The sequence below is a fragment of the Coregonus lavaretus genome (assembly GCF_964263955.1).
Source record: "Coregonus lavaretus genome assembly, chromosome: 1".
NCBI classification, from domain to species: domain Eukaryota; kingdom Metazoa; phylum Chordata; class Actinopteri; order Salmoniformes; family Salmonidae; genus Coregonus; species Coregonus lavaretus.
In genome coordinates this window covers 55,180,024-55,203,832 of record NC_139988.1, presented here as the reverse complement: position 1 = coordinate 55,203,832, position 23,809 = coordinate 55,180,024, and the positions used below count along the sequence as shown (strand labels likewise).

The window sequence follows — 23,809 nt, the reverse complement described above, 5'->3', positions numbered from 1 at the left end:
ACCTACTCATTCAAGGGTTTTTCTTAATTTTTGCTATTTTCTCCATTGTAGAATAATAGTGAAGACATCAAGACTATGAAATAACACATATGGAATCATGTAGTAACCAAAACAGTGATAAACAAATGAAAATATATTTTATATTTGAGATTCTTCAAATTAGCCACCCTTTGACTTGATGACAGCTTTGCACACTCTTGGCATTCTCTCAACCAGCTTCATGAGTTAGTCACCTGGAATGCCTTTAAATTAACAGGTGTGCCTTGTTAAAAGTTAATTTGTGGAATTTCTTTCCTTCTTTATGCATTTGAGTCAATCAGTTGTGTTGTGACAAGGTAGGGGGGTATACAGAAGATAGCCCTATTTGGTAAAAGACCAAGTCCATATTATGGCAAGAACAGCTCAAATAAGCAAAGCGAAACGACAGTCCATCATTACTTTAAGATATGAAGGTCAGTCAATACAGAACATTTAAAGAACTTTTAAACGTTCTTCAAGTGCAGTCGCAAAAACTATCAAGCGCTATGATGAAACTGGCTCTCATGAGGACCGCCACAGGAAAGGAAGACCCAGAGTTACCTCTGCTGCAGAGGATAAGTTCATTAGAGTTAACTGCACCTCAGATTGCAGCCCAAGTAAATGCTTCACAGAGTTCAAGTAACAGACACATCTCAACATCAACTGTTCAGAGGAGACTGCATGAATCAGGCCTTAATGGTCAAATTGCTGCAAAGAAACCACTACTAAAGGACACCAATAAGAAGAAGAGACTTGTTTGGGCCAAGAAACACGAGCAATGGACATTAGGCCGGTGGAAATTTGTCCTTTCGTCTGATGAGTCCAAATGTGAGATTTTAGGTTCCAACTACCGTGTCTTTGTGAGACGCAGAGTAGGTGAACGGATGATCTCCGCATGTGTGGTTCCCACCGTGAAGTATGGAGGAGGAGGTGTGATGGTGTGGGGGTGCTTTGCTGGTGACACTGTCTGTGATTTATTTAGATTTCAAGGCACACTTAGGTTAGGTTATGCTTCACGGTAGGAACCACACATCATCCATTCACTTACTCTGCGTCTCACAAAGACACGGCAGTTGGAACCAAAAATCTTAAATTTGGACTCATCAGATGAAAGGACAGATTTCCACTGGTCTAATGTCCATTGCTCGTATTTCTTGGCCAAAGCAAGTCTCTTCTTCTTATTGGTGTCCTTTAGTAGTGGTTTCTTTGCAATAATTCGACCATGAAGGCCTGATTCACGCAGTCTCCTCTGAACAGTTGATGTTGAGATGTGTCTGTTACTTGAACTCCGTGAAGCATTTATTTGGGCTGCAATCTGAGGCTGGTAACTCCAATGAACTTATCCTCTGCAGCAGAAGTAACTCTGGGTCTTCCTTTCCTGTGGTGGTCCTCATGGAAGCCAGTTTCATCATAGCGCTTGATGGTTTTTGTGACTGCACTTGAAGAAAAATATAACGTTTTTGAAATGTTCCGTATTGACTGACCTTCATGTCTTAAAGTAATGATGGACTGTCATTTATTTTTGCATATTTTAGCTGTTCTTGCCATAATAGGGCTATCTTCTGTATACCACCCCTACCTTCACAACACAACTGATTGGCTCAATCGCATTAAGAAGGAAAGAAATTCCACAAATTAACTTTTAACAAGGCACACCTGAAGCTGGTTGAGAGAATGCCAAGAGTGTGCAAAGCTATCATCAAGTCAAAGGGTGGCTACTTTGAAGAATTTGTTTAACACTTTTTTGGTTACTACATGATTCTATGTGTTATTTCATAGTTTTGATGTCTTCACTATTATTCTCAATGTAGAAAATAGTAAAAATAAAGAAACACCCTGGAATGAGTAGGTGTGTCCAAACATTTGACTGGTACTGTATATATTTGGAAATGTATCCCCGGGACTACAAAAGGGGTGCAACCATTTAGATGGTGCGCCGGAGAGTTGAAAATTGTCATTATCTATCTGTGATTGTATCAAAATATCTCACTTTTAAAATCGAATTGAGCTATAATACATGACAACACAATTAAAGACATGTCATCTCATTATGAAACATTATCATCATTATGTTGTCTTAAAGACTAGCAATCAAAATGGTGTACACGAGAGAGAAATGTGATCCATATGCCTCCACCAGAAGGATTTTAAAAAGTCGAATACTGTTTTCTACTCATTCTAACATCAAAAGAAACAATGATATGTTTCAGATTACTTTGTACTCTACTTTGGAGATAATCAAGGAGTTGGAGGTGTGCAATGGATTGTCAGGCTATGGTGTGCAATGTGGGGGATTGAGCTCGACTTCTCACTGTATACAATCAGAGTGAAGTCCGCTGAACCTTGGATGCCTTCATGTGGCTCCGTCATTGAGTTCAAATAAAGACTGTCCTCATAATGTCTTCTTCAAAGTTATTACCAATAAATAGAGACACCCACCCAGTCTCTGCTACCAAAGTAACTCAGTGAGGGGTTTGGGGTCTTTTGAGTAGTTGTCCGACCAGGGCCTGAATTCATAAAGCATTAGGAGTACTGATCTAGGACCAGGTCCCCTCTGTCCATATAATCATATGAATTATGATCTAAAAGGCAAAACTGATCCTAGATCAGGCAAGGCTGTAGGTCATTGGAAGGTGGCCTTCACCCTCTTCAGTGTGTCCTGGATCCTGCGGGTGTGTCGGTCAGTGGGGGTGTGGTGGAAGTTGGCCTCGTTGTCTGCAGCCAGCAGGGGGATGTCACAGCCGCTGAGGTGGGCGATGCGTAGTCTTAGATAGGCCTGCAGCTCCAGGTCAGGAGTGAAGGAGTACACTGTCTCCTGGAACGCATGCACCTGACTCACCACCTTCGCTATGGTCCTGGACAGTGAGGAAGGAGAGAGATAAAGATAGAAAGAGAGGGGGAAAGAAGCAGATAGGTAAAGGGGGGAGACAAGAAAGTACATGAAATTAGGACAAAGGCAGAGATTGAAGTTGGGGCCACCATGGAGATGGAGGACTAGACAGAGGGTGAAAAAGAGAAATAGGAGTTTGTTATTGTTAATCTGCGGCAGGAACATACTCATAATTTGGCACCATGTTACTGAACACTTGCATCATATACAGTACAGTAAGTGACCTGATTTCTAGAATAGTGGGGGAACCTATGGTCTAACATAACCAGCTGTGACGCTGCCTCTCACCGTGACCCTTTATGACCCCAGCTTCTGTCAACATCGATGCATCTCGGAGCACCTGGCGTGCCACATCTCCCAAAATCACACAGCATCGCGATACACCATCTGGCTGTGTGCTAGGTTTAGTAGAGGAACCCAAATCCTAAAAGACTGCCATGGATGAGCAGCTGTGTCATTACCGTCCGCCACAACTTTCTTTGAACCCAGCATCTGGCCGCCATATACGAGTGGGTAGAAGGACACAGGGATACTAGTTTGGTGGCAACTTGGCCCACTTCATTACATCAAAGGAGAAAGTTAATATCAAGTTTACACCGTTAAACAATGAGTGTCAGGTTGATATCCATGTCAGTGCAAAGGCGACCAGAGTAGATTCATTAATCTCAATTGCAGATAAGTGCAAATGAATGCTATAGGCCAGTAGCTGGATGAGTGTATAGGCCTAGTGTAGGCCATAAGATTTTCCAGACCCAGATTAAGCCTAGTCCTGGGCCTGTATTCACAACGCATCTCAGAGTAGGAGTGCTGATCTAGGATCAAGTTCTCTCTGTCCATATAAGCGACTTTGGTTCCTTGAAAAGCTATGTATACAGTACATGACCAAAAGTATATGGACAACTGCTCGTTCAACATCTCATTCCAAAATCATGGGCATAAATATGGAGTTGGTCCCCCCTTTGCTGCTATAACACCCTCCACTCTTCTGGGAAGGCTTTCCACTAGATGTTGGAACATTGCTGCAGGGACTTGCTTCCATTCAGCCACAAGAGCATTAGTGAGGTCAGGCACTGATTGGGCGATTAGGTAAGACTCGCAGTCGGCGTTCCAATTCATCCTAAAGGCGTTCGATGGGGTTGAGGTCAGGGCTCTGTGCAGGCCAGTCAAGTTCTTCCACACCGATCTCGACAAACAATTTCTGTATGGACCTCGCTTTGTGCACAGGGGCATTGTCATGCTGAAACAGGAAAGGGCCTTCCCCAAACTGTTGCCACAAAGTTGGAAGCACAGAATCGTCTAGAATGTCACTGTATGCTGTAGCGTTAAGATTTCCCTTCACTGGAACTAAGGGGCCTAGCCCGAACCATGAAAAACAGCCCCAGACCATTATTCCTCCTCCACCAAACTTTACAGTTGGCACTATGCATTTGGTCAGGTAGTGTTCTCCTGGCATCCACCAAACCCAGATTCGTCCGTCGGACTGCCAGATGGTGAAGCGTGATTCATCACTCCAGAGAACGTGTTTCCACTGCTCCAGAGTCCAATGGCGGAGAGCTTTACACCACTCCAGCCGACGCTTGGCATTGCGCATGGTGATCTTAGGCTTGTGTGCGGCTGCTCGGCCATGGAAACCCATTTCATGAAGCTCCCGACGAACAGTTCTTGTGCCGACGTTGCTTCCAGAGGCAGATTGGAACTCGGTAGTGAGCTTTGCAACCGAGGACAGACGATTTTTAAGCGCTACACGCTTCATCACTCGCCGGTCCCGTTCTGTGAGCTTGTCTGGCCTACCACTTCGTGGCTGAGCTGTTGTTGCTCCTAGACGTTTCCACTACACAATAACAGCACTTACAGTTGACCGGGGCAGCTCTAGCAGGGTAGAAATTTGACGAACTGACTGACTTGTTGGAAAGTTGGCATCCTATGACAGTGCCACGTTGAAAGTCACTGAGCTCTTCAGTAAGGCCATTCTACTGCCAATGTTTTTCTATGGAGATTGCATGGCTGTGTGCTCGATTGTATACACCTGTCAGCAACGGGTGTGGCTGAAATAGCCGAATCCACTAATTTGAAGGGGTGTCCACATACATTTGTATATATAGTGTAAGTCACATTTATTATTATTATTATTCATTATGATCTAAAAGGCTAAATCTATCCTAGATTACCACTCCTACTATGAGACGGTTTTTGAATACAGACCCAGGACTTTATGTGCTGGTTACCGCGGACTCCGAAACAGCGTAGTCCTGGACTTAAACCACTTACAATTCTCCATTCAGCTTCTCCTTAGAAAATCATTTTTAGTCCAGGACTAGACCTAATCTGTTTAGAGGAAACTGGCCCTGAGATGTTGCATTACGCTCATTCACCTAAGTTTTGGCCACTTGTAGGCGCCGCTGGTCAGAGTGAAGGCTCCGATCTCCAGCTGCTGGATGTGCATGGCCAGGATGTGGGCAGCAGGGAGGGTGGGTCTCCTCCTCACATGCTCTCCTCCCATCAGACACAGGTTATCACTCTTCAGAAAGACCTGACAAAGAGGGAGGGAGAGGGGGAGGGAAGAGAGAGGGATACAAAAAGAGGGAGAGAAAGAGAAGGAGGGAGAGAGAGAGAGAGAGAAGAGAAAGAGCATTCACAAACTGATGTCTTACTCTTCCCTTGATTTATAACATCTTGAAGTTTTCATGAAAAAACAAGAAATTAAGTTTGGCAAAATACTTTTCCTAATCTTTGCAAAGTGTGTTATTTGAGAATGTCTCGCATCAAGTTTGGTTCTATATAGCCTCCAGACCGTTCTCAAATTAGAATATGGTGTGATGTCTGGTAGCACGATGAAAAAAGCATATAATGCTGGCCAGCTGTGAATGTGTCACAGAATTTCACAAACAGATGTGCTGCTTGAATGTGTTTTTCTTTCGGCTTATTTGCCTGAAGCCCCACATGTGTCTCTGGTACAGCAGAGGGCACACACACACACACACACACACACACAAACATGCCTTACCTGCACGGCTCGCAGCTCCTCTAGGACCTCACACACCTTGGTAGACAGATGTTTCCAAGCCTATCGGCAAGAAAGGAGGTGTTTCATTTAGCAAGAACCAATAAATCTGTCTCACACTTAAGGAAGCTTTACTCCCATTACAGTATTTATTTTTGTTGCTTTGGTGCAACTTTCACAAGTATGTGGTACATTTTCATGACTCTTAGTACAAAACTCAAAACAGATCATCAAAAAGGCAGTTGTTTCAAAACTCTAAGCACATTTTATATTGACTAAGTACGACACACAAAATCATACAGTCACTTTTTCACCAAACTTAATCAGTGTTTCATCTACAACTACATGTTTCACATTGCAATACAAGTTCATATAAAGTAATTGACTTTCACAATGCTCACATTACTTTTGATATGATTCTCTTCTCTTTTGTTAAAAAACATTTTGCTATTACTTAATCCAACTGCTCTGAAATGTTTGTCCGGCCATGCACGGTCGAAGTCATAGTAAAAGTCCTTGTATGCTATATATTCTTTTTTTTATTGAGATGGTTTGGGATGAGTCGGACAGCAGAGTGAAGGAAAAGCGGCCAACAAGTGCTCAGCATACTCATTCAAGGGTTTTTCTTTATTTTTTACTATTTTTACATTGTAGAATAATAGTGAAGACATCAAAACTATTAAATAACACACATGGAATCATGTAGTAACCAAAAAAGTGTTAAACAAATCAAAATTTATTTTGTATTTGAGATTCTTCAAATAGCCACCCCTTGCCTTGATGACAGCTTTGCACACTCTTGGCATTCTCTCAACCAACTTCACCTGTAATGCTTTTCCAACAGTCTTGAATGAGTTCCCACATATGCTGAGCACTTGTTGGCCGCTTTTCCTTCACTCTGCTGTCCGACTCATCCCAAACCATCTCAATAGGGTTGAGGTCGGGGGATTGTGGAGGCCAGGTCATCTGATGCAACACTCCATCACTCTCCTTCTTGGTAAAATAGCCCTTACACAGCCTGGAGGTGTGTTGGGTCATTGTCCTGTTGAAAAACAAATGATAGTCCCACTAATCCCAAACCAGATGGGATGGAATATCGCTGCAGAATGCTGTGGTAGTCATGATGGTTAAGTGTGCTTTGAATTATAAATAAATCACAGACAGTGTCACCAGCAAAGCACCCCCTTACCATAACACCTCCTCCTCCATGCTTTACCGTGGGAACTACACATGCAGAGATCATCCGTTCACCCACACCGCGTTTCACAAAGACACAAATCTCCAATTTGGACTCCAGACCAAAGGACACATTTCCATCGGTCTAATGTCATCCATTGCTCGTGTTTCTTGGCCCAAGCAGGTCTCTTCTTCTTATTGGTGTCCTTTAGTAGTGGTTTCTTTGCAGCAATTCGACCATGAAGGCCTGATTCACACAGTCCCCTCTGAACAGTTGATGTTGAGATGTGTCTGTTACTTTAACTCTGTGAAGCATTTATTTGGGCTGCAATTTCTGAGGCTGGTAAGTCTAATGAACGTATCCTCTGCAGCAGAGGTAACTCTGGGTCTTCCATTCCTGTGGCGGTCCTCATGAGAGCCAGTTTCATCATAGTTCTTGATGGTTTTTGCGACTGCACTTGAAGAAACTTTCAAAGGTCTTGAAATGTTCCGTATTGACTGACCTTCATGTCTTAAAGTAATGATGGACTGTCGTTTCTCTTTGCTTATTTGAGCTGTTCTTGTCAATACGGATTTGGTCTTTTACCAAATAGGGCTATCTTCTGTATACCCCCCCTACCTTGTCACAACACAACGGATTGGCTCAAACACATTAAGACGGAAATAAATTCCACAAATTAACTTTTAAGAAGGCACACCCTTGTTAATTGAAATGCATTCCAGGTGACTACCTAATGAAGCTGGTTGAGAGAATGCCAAGAGTGTGCAAAGCTGTCATCAAGGCAAAGGGTGGCTTATTTGAAGAATCTCAAATATAACATATATTTTGATTTGTTGAACACTTTTTTGGTTACTACATGACTCCATATGAGTTATGTCATAGTTTTGATGTCTTCACAATTATTCTACAATGTAGAAAATAGTAAAAATAAAGAAAAACCCTTGAATGAGTAGGTGTTCTAAAACTTTTGATTGGTAGTGTATATATATATTAGAAAGTACTACTATGAGTACGACTATTAGGATTTTACTTCACAGTACATAAAAAAAGATTTGTATATTGACAAAATCAGAGATGTACAGTATGCAAAAAATCTAATCAAATCAAAGTTTATTGGTTGCGTACACAAATTAGCAGATGTTACAGCAGGTGCAGCGAAATGCTGGTGTTTCTAGCTCCTACAGTGCAGTAATACAATAGCAATACAATACCAATACACAAATAATCCAGAAAAAAATCCATCCCCTATACAGTAAGCATGTACCAAAATGAAGTTGCTGGGCTCTTTTTGATGGGGTGGGGGTGGGTTCACACTGCTTTACAAAAATTGCATTGGCCAATACAGTACTGTAATGCTGTAATATATGCAATTTACGTAGCAGACACTTTCATCCAAAGTGACAAAATTTCACATATTTTGGTATGTGACCCCAGTGGGAATCAAACCCACAACTCTGGTGTTGCCATGAACTTATGAACTGAGCCATGTACAGGACCACTAGAATACATACAGTGCCTTCGGAAAGTATTCAGACCCCTTGACTTTTTCCACATTTTGTTACGTTTCAGCCTTGTTCTAAAATGTATTAAATGTCCTCATCGATCTACAAATAATACCCTATAATGACATAGCGAAAACAGGTTTTTAGAAAATGTTGCTAATGTATATTAAAACAATTGTAATACCTTATTTACAAAAGTGTTCAGACCCTTTGCTATGAGACTCGAAATTGAACTCAGGGGCATCCTGTTTCCATTGATCATCGTTGAGATGTTTCTACAACTTGATTGGAGTCTACCTGTCGTAAATTCAATTGATTTGACATGATTTGGAAAGGCACACTCCTGTCTATATAAGGTCCCACAGTTGACAGTGCATGTCATAGCAAAAACCAAGACATGAGGTGGAAGGAATTGTCCGTAGTGTTCCAAGACAGGATTGTGTCGAGGCACAGGTCTGGGGAAGTGTACCAAAAAATGGCTGCAGCATTGAAGGTCCCCAAGAACACAGTGGCCTCCATCATTCTTGAATGGAAGAAGTTTGGAACCACCAAGACTCTTACTAGAGCAATCGGGGGAGAAGTGCCTTGGTCAGGGAGGTGACCAAGAACCCGAAGGTCACTCTGAAAGAGCTCCAGAGTTCCTCTGTGGAGATGGGAGAACCTTCCAGAAGGACAACCATCTCTGCATCACTCCACAAATCAGGCCTTTATGGTAGAGTGGCCAGACAGAAGCCACTCCTCAGTAAAATACTCTCAAACCATGAGAACCAAGATTCTCTGGTCTGATGAAACCAAGATTGAATGCCAAGTGTCACGTCTGGAGGAAACCTGGCACCATCCCTACTGTGAAGCATGGTGGAGGCAGAATTATGCTGTAGGGGTGTTTTTCAGCAGCAGGGACTGGGAGACTAGTCAGGCTTGAGGGAAAGATTAAGTACATAGAGATCCTTGATGAAAACCTGCTCCAGAGCGCTCAGGACCTCAGACTTGGGCAAAGGTTCACCTTCAAACAGGACAACGACCCTAAGCACACAGCCAAGACAACGCAGGAGTGGCTTCGGGACAAGTCTCTGAATGTCCTTGAGTGGCCCAGCCAGAGCCCGGACTTGAACCCAATCTAACATCTCTGGAGAGACCTGAAAATATCTGTGCAGCGACGCTCCCCATCCAACCTGACAGAGCTTGAGAGTATCTGCAGAGAAAAATGGGAGAAACTCCCCAAATACAGGTGTGCCAAGCTTGAAGCGTCATATCCAAAAAATCTCCAGGCTGTAATAGCTGCCCAAGGTGCTTCAACAAAGTACTGAGTAAATGGTCTGAATACTTATGTAAATGTAATATTTCAGTTTTTTATTTTAAATACATTTGCAAAAATTTATAGAAACCTGTTTTTGCTTTGTCATTATGGGGTATTGTGTGTAGATTAATGAGAAAAAAAACTACAATTTAATCAATTTTAGTAGAAGGCTGTAACATAACCAAATGTGGAAAAAGTCAAGGGGTCTAAATACATTCCGAAGGCACTGTATGTACAATACGATACTGTAAAATACAATACACAAATACAGAGCAGTATGTTACTTTTTAGGTGTCCACAAGTTTGCACCTATACTTGCAATAACTGGGGAAATTGGCTGGGAACCCTGTGAGGTGAGATGGAAGGTGTGTATGGTGAGACTTTGGAACAGACTGTTGGATATGCCAACTGCCAGTAGCCACCCTTTGCCTTGATGACAGCTTTGCACACTCTTGGCACAGTGGTCTAAAGCACTTCATCGCAGTGCTAGTTGTGCCACTAGAGATCCTGGTTCGAATCCAGGCTCTGTCGTAGCCGGCCGTGACCGGGAGACCCATGGAGCGGCGCACAACTGGCCCAGCGTCGTCCAAGGTATGGGAGGGAATGGCCGGCAGGGATGTAGCTCAGTTGGTAGAGCATGGCGTTTGCAATGCCAGGATTGTGGGTTTGATTCCCACGGGGGGCCAGTATGAAATCAAATCAAAAAAATAATAATAATGTATGCACTCACTACCTGTAAGTCGCTCTGGATAAGAGCGTCTGCTAAATGACTAAAATGTAAATGCAAAAATCTCTCAACCAGCTTCATGAGGGAGTAACCTGGAATGCATTTAAATTAACAGGTGTGCCTTGTTAAAAGTTAATTTGTGGAATTTCTTTCCGTCTTTATGTGTTTGAGCCAATCAGTTGTGTTGTGACAAGGTAGGGGGGGTTTATAGAAGATAGCCCTATTTGGTAAAATACCAAGTCTATTTATGGCAAGAACAGCTCAAATAAGCAAAGAGAAATGACAATCCATCATTACTTTAAGATATGAAGGTCAGTCAATCTGGAAAATGTCAAGAACTTTTAAACTTTCTTCAAGTGCAGTCGCAAAAACCATCAAGCACTATGATGAAACTGGCTCTCATGAGGACCGCCACAGGAAAGGAAGACCCAGAGTTACTTCTGCTGCAGAGGATAAATTCATTAGAGTTAACTGCACCTCAGATTGCAGCCCAAATAAATGCTTCACAGAGTTCAAGTAACAGACACATCTCAACATCAACTGTTCAGAGGAGAATGTGTGAATCAGTCCTTCATGGTCGAATTGCTGCAAAGAAACCACTACTAAAGGACACCAATAAGAAGAAGAGACTTGTTTGGGCCAAGAAACACGAGCAATGGACATTAGACCAGTGGAAATCTGTCCTTTCGTCTGATGAGTCTAAATTTGAGATTATTGGTTCCAACCGCCGTGTCTTTGTGAGACGCAGAGTAGGTGAACGGATGATCTCCGCATGTGTGGTTCCCACCGTGAAGCATGGAGGAGGAGGTGTGATGGTGTGGGGGTGCTTTGCTGGTGACACTGTCTGTGATTTATTTAGAATTCAAGGCACACTTAACCAGCATGGCTACCACAGCATTCTGCAGCGATACGCCATCCCATCTGGTTTGCAGTTAGTGGGACTATCATTTGTTTTTCAACAGGACAATGACCCGAAACACACCTCCAGGCTGTGTAAGGGCTTTTTGACCAAGGAGAGTAATGGAGTGCCGCATCAGATGACCTGGCCTCCACAATCCCCCGACCTCAACCCAATTGAGATGGTTTGGGATGAGTTGGACCGCAGAGTGAAGGAAAAGCATCCAACAAGTGCTCAGCATGTGTGAACTCCTTCAAGACTGTTGGAAAAGCGTTCCTCACGAAGCTGGTTGAGAGAATGCCAAGAGTGTGCAAAGCTGTTATCAAGGCAAAGGGTGGCTACTTTAAAGAATCTAAAATCTAAAATATATTTTGATTTGTTTAACACTTTGTTGGTTACTACATGATTCCATATGTGTTATTTCATAGTTTTGATGTAGAAAATAGTCAAAATAAAGAAAAACCCTTGAAAGAGTACATTTACATTTTTACATTTTAGTCATTTAGCAGACGCTCTTATCCAGAGCGACTTACAGGAGCAATTAGGGTTAAGTGCCTTGCTTAAGGGCACATCGACAGATTTTTCACCTAGTCGGCTCGGGGATTAGAACCAGCGACCTTTCGGTTACTGGCACAACGCTCTTACCCACTAAGCTACCTGCCGCCAAACACCCGAGTAGGTGTGTCCAAACTTTTGACTGGTACTGTATGTGTGTATGTATTGATTTGTACCTTTAATTTTTTCACTCTTTATGCGATGCACACTGCAGAGAACACTGGAAGAAGAATTGTCACTAAATTACCACAGTGAATTATTGTAATGTTTGTTTATGTGTCAATTAATCCCATAAGGGATGGGTTGCCAATTGCCGATTTGACACGAAAAAAAATGAAAAAAAGTAATCATTCATTACAATACAAGAAGATGTATGATTTCCATCCCCATGAGTGAACCACCCTCCTTCAGGCCATGGATGAGGCATGCAATGATTTCAATCCAGACCTATGTCAGGTTTTGATTCAACATGCCAAAAGGTTTTTCCCCAGTTGCATGAACAATGAGGATATTTTCTGCGATATTGATGAGAACCTATGGCCAAATGCTCAAGACAGGCATGATGCAAACTAGTGCCTTCTAAACATGATGTTTCTTTCATGAAATATGTGAAAGATGTCGTCAATGATCACACCTTTGATCACACATGGGTAGTGCAAGTGTATTGCCTAATGTGAAAACAGTGTAATCTACTGTCATTTACAGTACTGTAGCATACTACATTCAAAGGGAAATTTTGAAACATGTATCTTAAATGTTTTGCTATTGAATTAACTGGTTGTTAAAATAACTAAATTGAGAAGATATCATTAAGTTGTGTTTTGGTGATTAAACCAATCTACTCATTATATTTCACAGTGAATGCACAATAAAAGGTTTTGAATGTAAGACTGGCTGCGTAAAGCTGTCAGCATGCTTCAGTTCGGCTGGCGCCAAGCGGCTAGCCGAACCGAACGAGTGTGCTCGCATACTCCTTTAAAAGACCTTTGCTTGAAAAACGAGAAAAAAGCGGCAGTAGTACTGTTTGTCCATTTTGAAACGCCGTAGACAGAATACACTTCCTCAAAATAGTCTAAAAAAATTGATAACTCAAGAAATCTGTCATTAATTTTAACGTTTTTGCAAAATAAATCTTAATCTCGCAATTTTACATCTAACTAAGATGTTTGGTGCAGTCTCTTGTTGAATGACAACAAATAATTGATTAAAGAATCCCTACTGTTGACCAATCACCGACAAAGGGGCATAGACTTCGGCTCTGAACTTCGGCTTGCCTCCAGAACGAACAAAAACGTCACAAAATGTTGTCATAATAAATACACGAACTCTACCAAACTTTTTGGAGTGAGAAGCATGAGAACGCCTTAACAAGTGTTACCAGTTTGGAGATTTGTACTAAGAGTTTTGAAGATTCCCCACATACTTGTGAAAATAGTATTAAAAAAACGATAAATAAAACTCTTAGTTCTGCATTGACTAGAACAGCTAGATTATTATTAGAACATCAATTTCAGTTGTTATACTTACACAATTAAATTGGAAGTTTTTATTGCACTTCATGGGGTAAGCACCCCTTTTAGGTGCTGTTACTTCCTCCTAAATTGTATTTGAACACATACATTCTGATGTTCATATAACTCAGAAAGGAATAAAATATCCACTGGTTCCCATAACAGCAGAGTAAAAGAGACATTTCACTTAAGGGCCTAAGAGGTACTGTATGTTATTTATTTCATGGGGTGCTTCCTAAATGGCTCTGGTCAAAAGTAGTGCACTACAGTATATAGGGAATAGGGTGCCATTTCAGATGCAGACTTACGGGTAATTGCCTGACAAAAACATTCTCCAGGCCTCCAAGGACCTGCATGGCCGTGGCGAAGTCTCTCGATTCATAGCAGTGTTTGGCAATTAACAGAAACTTGGTGAGCAAAGCCGCTTGGGTCTGCAGCAAGAAAAGAAGAGCAGAGATTCTATGGTCAAGCATTCACACAAATCATTATAGAAAACAAAGAATACATCATAGAAGTGCATCTGATGGCTATCATGTAATTAGATTTAATGGACAATGACTGACTTTGAAAATAAATAAATATTAGTGTGTTTGTGTATGTGTGTGTATGTGTTGAATAAATGACATACATGTAGATAGAGATCAAACAGTAATGTCCAACAGAGTTGTATCCCCATTACTAGCAGATCTCACCTTTATCGAATCACAGATGACGATTTCAGCAGAGACCCAGTTGGAGACGCTGTCAGCATATCTCAGTAGCTGTTGGAGGTGGCTGTCCTGTGGCGTTTCCTCATTAACAAATAAACTACTGCCTTCTACTGGAAGTATAGAGTGTGACACATGTCTGTTGGAAAAGAGAGAGGCAGTCAGACTAGATTGTCAGGGATGCAATGACTGACTGTCACTAACGTCTCATAATCTAGCAAGTTATGTTTGTTTCAGATTATGCATTCTGGTATATTCATTTGGTACTTTAAACAAATTTGACGAGAATGCCACTGAAATATTTGGACCAAAGGGAATATTTACTCACTTGGTGACACTAAAAGATTTGTCCCCGACTCCTTGAGCTCTAGAGTTGAGGAAATGAATGGGGTGACAGCCTTGAAACATTTCCTGCATTTGGAAAAAAAATAAAACCAAGAAATTATGTTTCACATTTATATATAGGTCTGTGAATTTGTTTTAAATCCATAAAGTAGTGATTTGTCTCCCCCCAGTGTTTATAAATAACAATGTGTTTGTGGTTTGTGAGTGAGTGTGAATGCATGAGAGAGGGAGAAATTGTGTGTGTCTGTTTACCTGTTACTGCAGGATGATTTGGTGGGCTGTGTGTGTGTGTACCTGCTGCAGTAGAGTGAGTTGCTGTGCCGTGTGTTGGGCGCTGTGTTCACTCTGACTAAAGGGGTGTCTCTCCTCGCTTCTGAGGCGGGCACTGGAGATGTCATCCATAAGGGAGGTGTAGCAGGGCCGCGGCAGGGCTGCTGCTATGGAGTAGGCCTGGTCTTTGGTCTGGGTCGCCTGGGGCTCCACCACCCTGGATATTCTCCACTGGAAACTCAACAGAGATACATCAACTTAGAAAGGTTCCGTCTGTGAATACATATACTGAACAAAAATATGAATGCAATATGCAACAATTTAAAAGATTTTGCTGAGTTATAGTTCATATAAGGAAATCAGTTAATTGAAATCAATTCATTAGGCCCTAATCTATGGATTTCACATGACTGGGCAGGGATGCAGCCATGGGCCCACACAATCAGAATACGTTTTTCCCCACAAAAGGGCTTTATTACAGACAGAAATACTCCTCAGCAACCCGCCCCACCCCCCACCCCCCCCCTCAGACGAGCCCGCAGGTGAAGAAGCCAGATGTGAGGGTCCTGGGCTGACGTGGCTACACGTGGTCTGCGGTTGTGAGGCCGGTTTGACGTACTGCCAAATTCTCTAAAACGACGTTGGACGCGGCTTATGGTAGAAAAATGAATGTTCAATTCTCTGGAAACAGCTCTGGTGGACATTCCTGCAGTCAGCATGCCAATTGCACGCTCCCTCAAAAGTTGAGACATCTGTGGCATTGTGTGACAAAACTGCACATTTTAGAGTGGCCTTTTTTTGTCCCCAGCACAAGGTGCACCTGTGTAATGATCATGCTGTTTAATCAGCTTCTTGATATGCCACACCTGTCAGGTGGATGGATTATCTTGACAAAGGATAAAATGCTCACTAACAGGGATGTAAACAAATTTGTGCACAACATTTGAGAGAAATAAGCTTTTTGTGCGTAATGAAAATATCTGGGATCTTTTTTATTTCAGCTCATGAAACATGGGACCAGCACTTTACATGTTGCATTTATATTTTTGTTCAGTGTATATACACCATTGTCGTACTCATTAGGGCAGACTGTACTAAAAATGATAACAAAAAGTGGTTCATATTGGACAAGTCCAGGTAGTCTCTCCTTTATTCAGTCTGTTTTCTTCGGTTTGGTGCTAATGTAACGGATTCATTCGTGTAATTACATTTACATTTACGTCATTTAGCAGACGCTCTTATCCAGAGCGACTTACAAATTGGTGCATTCACCTTATTTTTAAAGTTTTTATTTATTTAATGTATTTATTTATTTATTGTGGGGGTGGGGTAGGGGGGGGGGGGGGTAGAATGATTACTTTTATACTATCCCAGGTATTCCTTAAAGAGGTAGGGTTTCAAGTGTCTCCGGAAGGTGGTCAGTGACTCCGCTGTCCTAGCGTCGTGGGGGAGCTTGTTCCACCATTGGGGTGCCAGAGCAGCAAACAGTTTTGACTGGGCTGAGCGGGAACTGTGCTTCCGCAGAGGTAGGGGGACCAGTAGGCCAGAGGTGGAAGAACGCAATGCCCTCGTTTGGGTGTAGGGTCTGATCAGAGCCTGAAGGTAAGGAGGTGCCGTTCCCCTCACAGCTCCGTAGGCAAGCACCATGGTCTTGTAGCAGATGCGAGCTTAAACTGGAAGCCAGTGGAGTGTGCAGAGGAGCGGGGTGACATGAGAGAACTTGGGAAGGTTGAACACCAGACGGGCTGCAGCGTTCTGGATGAGTTGTAGGGGTTTAATGGCACAGGCAGGGAGTCCAGCCAACAGCGAGTTGCAGTAATCCAGACGGGAGATGACAAGTGCCTGGATTAGGACCTGTGCCGCTTCCTGTGTAAGGTAGGGTCGTACTCTGCGAATGTTGTAGAGCATGAACCTACAGGATCGGGTCACCGCTTTGATGTTAGCGGAGAACAACAGGGTGTTGTCCAGGGTCACGCCAAGGTTCTTTGCACTCTGGGAGGTGGACACAATGTAGTTGTCAACCGTGATGGCGAGATCATGGAGCGGGCAGTCCTTCCCCGGGAGGAAGAGCAGCTCCGTCTTGCCGAGGTTCAGCTTGAGGTGGTGATCCGCCATCCACACTGATATGTCTGCCAGACATGCAGAGATGCGATTCGCCACCTGGTTATCAGAAGGGGGAAAGGAGAAGATTAATTGTGTGTCATCTGCGTAGCAATGATAGGAGAGACCATGTGAGGATATGACAGAGCCAAGTGACTTGGTGTATAGAGAGAATAGGAGAGGGCCTAGAACTGAGCCCTGAGGGACACCACTGGAGACAGATTCTCGCCACGCCACCTGGTAGGAGCGACCTGTCAGGTAGGACGCAATCCAAGAGTGAGCCGCGCCGGAGATGCCCAACTCAGAGAGGGTGGAGAGGAGGATCTGAAGGTTCACAGTATCAAAGGCAGCAGATAGGTCTAGAAGGATGAGAGCAGAGGAGAGAGAGTTAGCTTTAGCAGTGCGGAGAGCCTCCGTGACACAGAGAAGAGCAGTCTGAAACCTGACTGGTTTGGATCAAGAAGGTCATTCTGAGAGAGATAGCAGGAGAGTTGGCTATAGACGGCACGCTCAAGAGTTTTGGAGAGAAAAGGAAGAAGGGATACTGGTCTATAGTTTTTGACATCAGAGGGATCGAGTGTAGGTTTTTTGAGGAGGGGTGCAACTCTCGCTTTCTTGAAGATGGAAGGGACATAGCCAGCGTAGAAGGATGAGTTGATGAGCGAGGTGAGGTAAGGGAGAAGGTCTCCGGAAATGGTCTGGAGAAGAGAGGAGGGGATAGGGTCAAGCGAGCCGGTTATTGGGCGGCCGGCCGTCACAAGTCGCAAGATTTCATCTGGAGAGAGAGGGGAGAAAGAAGTCAAAGCATAGGGTAGGGCAGTGTGAGCAGGACCAGTGGTGTCATTTGACTTAATAAATGAGGATCGTGTAATGAATACGATGCAGCTCTGATGGTCCCCATCAGTTGAAATGCATGTTAGTGTAAATGGGTTCCTTTTGAGCAAGACAAACTTTCAGTACTTTGGACCAATCAGATGCTTTTTGGTTCAGGTAAGAAAAACAACATCACCAACATAATAGTACACGTATAATAATCCTTATATGGACCTTCCTTCCAGAGTCCTCAATATATGATTTTCTGCATAAGGTATGGACAGACAGTGCATCATCTTCCTCCTGCATGCTGATTGGGCTCCCACAGCCTTGGCTCCACCTCTTCCTGGGAGAGCTCTGAAGAGTGGTCAGAAGCCTCTCTCCTCTGCTGTCTACTGGAGACACCTAAATAAGAACCAAATCATTACAAAAACATTGTTTAAGAGTATTGTATTTCTAAATACTCTGAAAAATTGGCAACAAATGCAACCACAATAACATCAACAAAAACAACTATACTGCTACAGATTTAGCTGATTAGTTGAGCCATTAATCTGATGATGAATTTACTTGCTTGAGTGATTGGTTTTATCATTTAATTGCTTTGTCATTAATTGATGATTGATCTTTAATTACTTCATTGGTGAGAAAGTTTTTCAGTGTCATCAGCAGGCTGGACTTGCGGCTGAAGTCCACCAGTCTGCAGTCAGTCAGCCAGGTTTGCAGCACGTCCAGACTCCGATGGTACACCTTAGCACGGTCCCCTGACACATCTGGACCACCTCTGGTAGAAAAAGCAATATGAAGATCGCATAGATAACCACAAATAACCACAGAAATATAATTACTAGACCGGACATTCTAATTACACAGATTATGAGATTAAATATGAAAATGAGCTATATTCGAGCCTAATTTATTTCAATCTTTGGCATACTTTTACTTTCTCAGACATAGCTCAGTTGTGGTTTTTATGAGATTTAAAAAGCTGTCATTATTACAAAAGAGTAAAATAAATTCAGGACAGCTTTTATTCAGATCTCCCCTGGAAGTAGAATTTAGATTTTCAGCCTGGGTCAGGCCTGATATTCTGAGAATTGATTCCGGCCTGGGCTTGGATTTTTTGCGACAAGATTGCATGTTTGGAGACCAACGCTACTGTAGTAAGAAAGAAATGTGTCTGTAGTCTATCTCTCTCCCTCTCTGTGCTAGACATGAGCCTGCAACGCTCTCTGCAGCTATCCATCCAGCCCAGAACACAACTTCCTCTAGAGCAGCATTTCTCAATCCATTCCAAGGGGTACACATTTTTGGTTCTTATCTATTCCAGACCAGAACCCCATCTAGCTGGCGTCGCTATTGTCCGTTTCTGGGCTTGAGACCCGCTAAAAAACATAAAAGAAAAGGACAACACGGAAATAGAATTGGAGGCAGGGTTGTCTTGATTTTCAACATTCCTTGTATGGACTAAAGATCCATTGAACTGAGTACCCATCTCAAGGGTCCACTCAAAATGTCTAAACTCCAGTCTTTAAGTGTGTTTTTGAATGAGCTTTTAACGGTGGTTGCCGTCAACATTTTTGAGGTAGTAGAGAAAGTGGTAGCAGAGTACCAGGAGATCTAAAGAGGATAATGACCAGCTATGGAGACTGTTATGGATCACACCAGAGTTTAAACTATGTAGAATAGACTCCCTCCAGTACTCTCTCATTGTCTCTGAGGAGGTTACGCCTGAGCACTGCATGCAGGAGTGGAGCCCAGCCTGGAGCAGGAGGACCCAGAGCCCACACAGATTAAGGAGGAACAGGAGGAACTTAGGACCAGTCAGGAGGAAGAGCAGCTTCAAGGGCTTTTTGACACCAAAGACTCCATATTCACTCCTCCCTTTGTGAAAAGGGAATGTGATCAGGAGGACAGAGAGAGTGACTCTAAACCATTGGATCTCAAACCATTTCACACTGTGAGCCCCCTAATGGGTCTCGACATTGCCTGTGACACTCCAGATAATCAAAACAATGCCTCCAGTCACAGCTCAGCCATAAGCAGTGACTAGGACTTGACATCAGTCTACCATTGGATCCCAACCCACCATTGGATCCCAATGAACCATTGGATCCCAACCCACCATTGGATGCCAACCTACCAATGGATCCCAAAACACCATTGAGGAAACCCAGCACTAAACCCAGCATCTCGTCTAAAAAACCTGCAAAATATAAAATGCTTCACTCAGATTGGTAGCACACACACACACACACACTTGAGGATTCACTCAGAGGCCAAACCATTTAGCTGTGGTTACTGTGAAAAAAGCTTCAAGTATTTGGGAAACCTAACCAAACATATAAGGACTCACACAGGAGAGAAAGCATTTATCTGTGGTGACTGTGGGAAAAGCTTTGATCGCAAGGGGACCCTGAACAGGCACATACTGTTTGTCCACAAATAAAGAAAACAGGACAAAAACGGAAAGAAGAAAATAAATTAGGCACACGAGAGATCTTCTGTCAGGAGAGTGGCGCAGTGGTCTAAGGCACTGCATCGCAGTGCTAGCTGTGCCACTAGAGATCCTGGTTCGAATCCAGGCTCTGTCGTAGCTGGCCACGACCTGGAGACCCACGGGGCGGTGCACAATTGGCCCAGGGTAGGGTAGGGGAGGGAATGGCCGGCAGGGATGTAGCTCAGTTGGTAGAGCATGGCGTTTGCAACGCCAGGGTTGTGGGTTCGATTCCCACGGTGGGCCAGTATGAAAAATAAAAAAATAATGTATGCACTCACTAACTGTAAGTCGCTCTGGATAAAAGCGTCTGCTAAAATGTAAATGGGGGGAAAGGCAGGATATGGACAATACTGTTAGGAAAACAAAGCGAGAACTCTGCAGAATTTTTCTGTGGGTTTTAGATAAATGTATGAGTTAGGAATTTACTTCTGTAAAATATCCGGTACCACTTTAAACAAAGTACAACTTATAAAAGGCTTTTTATAGCATAAATAAATACTTTATAAGCACTACATAAATGCTTCACAAATAAACTATAAGCGTATGTCATACGCTATAAATGGTGCAGAAAGGGTGACATAACCATTCCCACTGTGGGGTGAATTGCCAAATGGGACATAACGCATTATGACTGTATTTTTAAACACCATTTATAGAGTATGACATACACATATAGATGACTTGTGAAGACATGTACAGTCGTCGTCAAAAGTTTTGAGAATGACACAAATACTAATTTCACAAAGTCTGCTGCCTCAGTTTTGATGATGGCAATTTGGATATACTACAGAATGTCATGAAAATGAACTTAATCCCCAAAAAACATTTGCACTACATTTCAGCCCTGCCACAAAAGGACCAGCTGACATCATGTCAGTGATTCTTTCGTTAACACAGGTGAGAGTGTTGACGGGGACAAGGCTGGAGATCACTCTGTCATGCTGATTGAGTTAGAATAACAGACTGGAAGCTTTAAAAGGAGGGTGGTGCTTGAAATCATTGGTCTTCCTCTGTTAACCATGGTTACCTGCAAGGAAACACGTGCCGTCATCATTGCTTTGCACAAAAAGGGCATTACAGGCAAGGATATTGCTGCTAGTAAGTTTGCACCGAAATCAAACATTTATCGGATCATCAAGAACTTCAAGGAGAGAGGTTCAATTGTTGTGAAGAAGGCGTCAGGGCGCCCAAGAAAGTCCAGCAAGCGCCAGGACCGTCTCCTAAAGTTGATTCAGCTGCGGGATCGGGGAACCACCAGTGCAGAGCTTGCTCAGGAATGGCAGCAGACAGGTGTGAGTGCATCTGCACACACAGTGAGGCGAAGACTTTTGGAGGATGGCCTGGTGTCAAGAAGGGCAGCAAAGAAGCCACTTCTCTCCAGGAAAAACATCAGGGACAGACTGATATTCTGCAAAAGGTACAGGGATTGGACTGCTGAGGACTGGGGTAAAGTCATTTTCTCTAATGAATCCCCTTTCCGATTGTTTGGGGCATCCGGAAAACACCTTGGCCGGAGAAGACAAGGTGAGTGCTACCATCAGTCCTGTGTCATGCCAACAGTAAAGCATCCTGAGACCATTCATGTGTGGGGTTGCTTCTCAGCCAAGGGAGTGAGCTCACTCACAATTTTGCCTAAGAACACAGCCATGAATAAAGAATGGTACCAACACATCCTCCGAGAGCAACTTCTCCCAACCATCCAAGAACAGTTTGGTGACAATCAATGCCTTTTCCAGCATGATGGAGCACCTTGCCATGAGGCAAAAGTATTAACTAAGTGGCTCGGGGAACAAAACATCAACATTTTGGGTCCATGGCCAGGAAACTCCCCAGAACTTAATCCCATTGAGAACTTGTGGTCGATCCTCAAGAGGCGGGTGGACAAACAAAAACCCACAAATTCTGACAAACTCCAAGCATTGATTATGCAAGAATGGGCTGCCATCAGTCAGGATGTGGCCCAGAAGTTAATTGACAGCATGCCAGGGCGGATTGCAGAGGTCTTGAAAAAGAATGGTCAACACTGCAAATATTGACTCTTTGCATAAACTTCATGTAATTATCAATAAAAGCCTTTGACACTTATGGAATACTTGTAATTATTCTTCAGTATACCATAGTAACATCTGACAAAAATATCTCATTACACTGAAGCAGCGAACTTTGTGAAGACCAATACTTGTGTCATTCTCAAAACTTTTGACCACGTCTGTACAGTTGAAGTCGGAAGTTTACATACACCTTAGCCAAATACATTTAAACTCAGTTTTCCCATTCCTGACATTTAATCCTAGTAAAAATTCCCTGTTTTAGGTCAGTTAGGATCACCACTTTATTCTAAGAATGTGAAATGTCAGAATAATAGAAGAGAGAATCATTTATTTCAGCTTTTATTTCTTTCATCACATGTTTACATACACTCAATTAGTATTTGGTAGCATTGCCTTTAAATTGTTTAACTTGGGTCAAATGTTTCGGGTAGCCTTCCACAAGCTTCCCACAATAAGTTGGGTGAATTTTGACCCATTTCTCCTGACAGAGCTGGTGTAACTGAGTCAGGTTTGTAGGCCTCCTTGCTCGCACACGCTTTTTCAGTTCTGCCCACAAATGATCTATAGGATTGAGGTCAGGGCTTTGTGATGGCCACTCCAACACCTTGACTTTGTTGTCCTTAAGCCATTTTGCCACAACTTTGGAAGTATGCTTGGGGTCATTGTCCATTTGGAAGACCCATTTGCGACCAAGCTTTAACTTCCTGACTGATGTCTTGAGATGTTGCTTCAATATATCCATATCATTTTCCTTCCTCGTGATGCCATCTATTTTGTGAAGTGCACCATCCCTCCTGCAGCAAAGCACCCCCACAGCATGATGCTGCCACCCCCGTGCTTCACAGTTGGGATGGTGTCCTCCCGAGTGGCACAGTGGTCTAAGGCACTGCATCACAGTGCTAGCTGTGCCACTAGAGATCCTGGTTCGAATCCAGGCTCTGTCGTAGCCGGCCGTGACCGGGAGACCCATGGGGCGGCGCACAATTGGCCCAGTGTCGTCCAGGGTAGGGGAGGGAATGGCCTGAAGGGATGTAGCTGGTTTTGGAGCAGTGGCTTCTTCCTTGCTGAAAGAGGCCTTTCAGGTTATGTCAATATAGGACTCGTTTTACTGTGGATATAGACACTTTTGTACCGGTTTCCTCCAGCATCTTCACAGGGTCCTTTGCTGTTGTTCTGGGATTGATTTGCACTTTTCGCACCAAAGTACGTTCATCTCTAGGAGACAAAACGCGTCTCTTTCCTGAGCGGTATGACGGCTGCGTGGTCCCATGGTGTTTATACTTGCGTACTATTGTTTGTACAGATGAACGTGGTACCTTCAGGCGTTTGGAAATTGGTCCCAAGGATTAACCAGATTTGTGGAGGTCTACAATTTTTTTTTGTTGGCTGATTTCCTTTCATTTTCCCATGATGTCAAGCAAAGAAATACTGGAAATACATCCACAGG

The 23,809-nt window shown here is 43.2% G+C and overlaps 1 protein-coding gene across 1 annotated transcript in view; it reads right to left on the bottom strand.

Moving 5' to 3' along the window:
• Positions 1-2,641: 2,641 nt before the first annotated feature.
• Positions 2,642-23,809, bottom strand: part of LOC311127379 (kinase non-catalytic C-lobe domain-containing protein 1-like) — a gene marked incomplete at both ends in the record, with an annotated part of 64,309 nt that continues 43,141 nt past the window's right edge. Inside the window, 9 exons of the mRNA XM_084159224.1 lie at positions 2,642-2,873; positions 5,281-5,438; positions 5,913-5,972; positions 13,885-14,007; positions 14,269-14,422; positions 14,612-14,694; positions 14,923-15,129; positions 18,022-18,216; positions 18,448-18,595. Coding sequence (XP_084015350.1) covers positions 2,642-2,873; positions 5,281-5,438; positions 5,913-5,972; positions 13,885-14,007; positions 14,269-14,422; positions 14,612-14,694; positions 14,923-15,129; positions 18,022-18,216; positions 18,448-18,595 — 1,360 coding nt within the window. The remainder of the gene's footprint in view (positions 2,874-5,280; positions 5,439-5,912; positions 5,973-13,884; positions 14,008-14,268; positions 14,423-14,611; positions 14,695-14,922; positions 15,130-18,021; positions 18,217-18,447; positions 18,596-23,809) is intronic.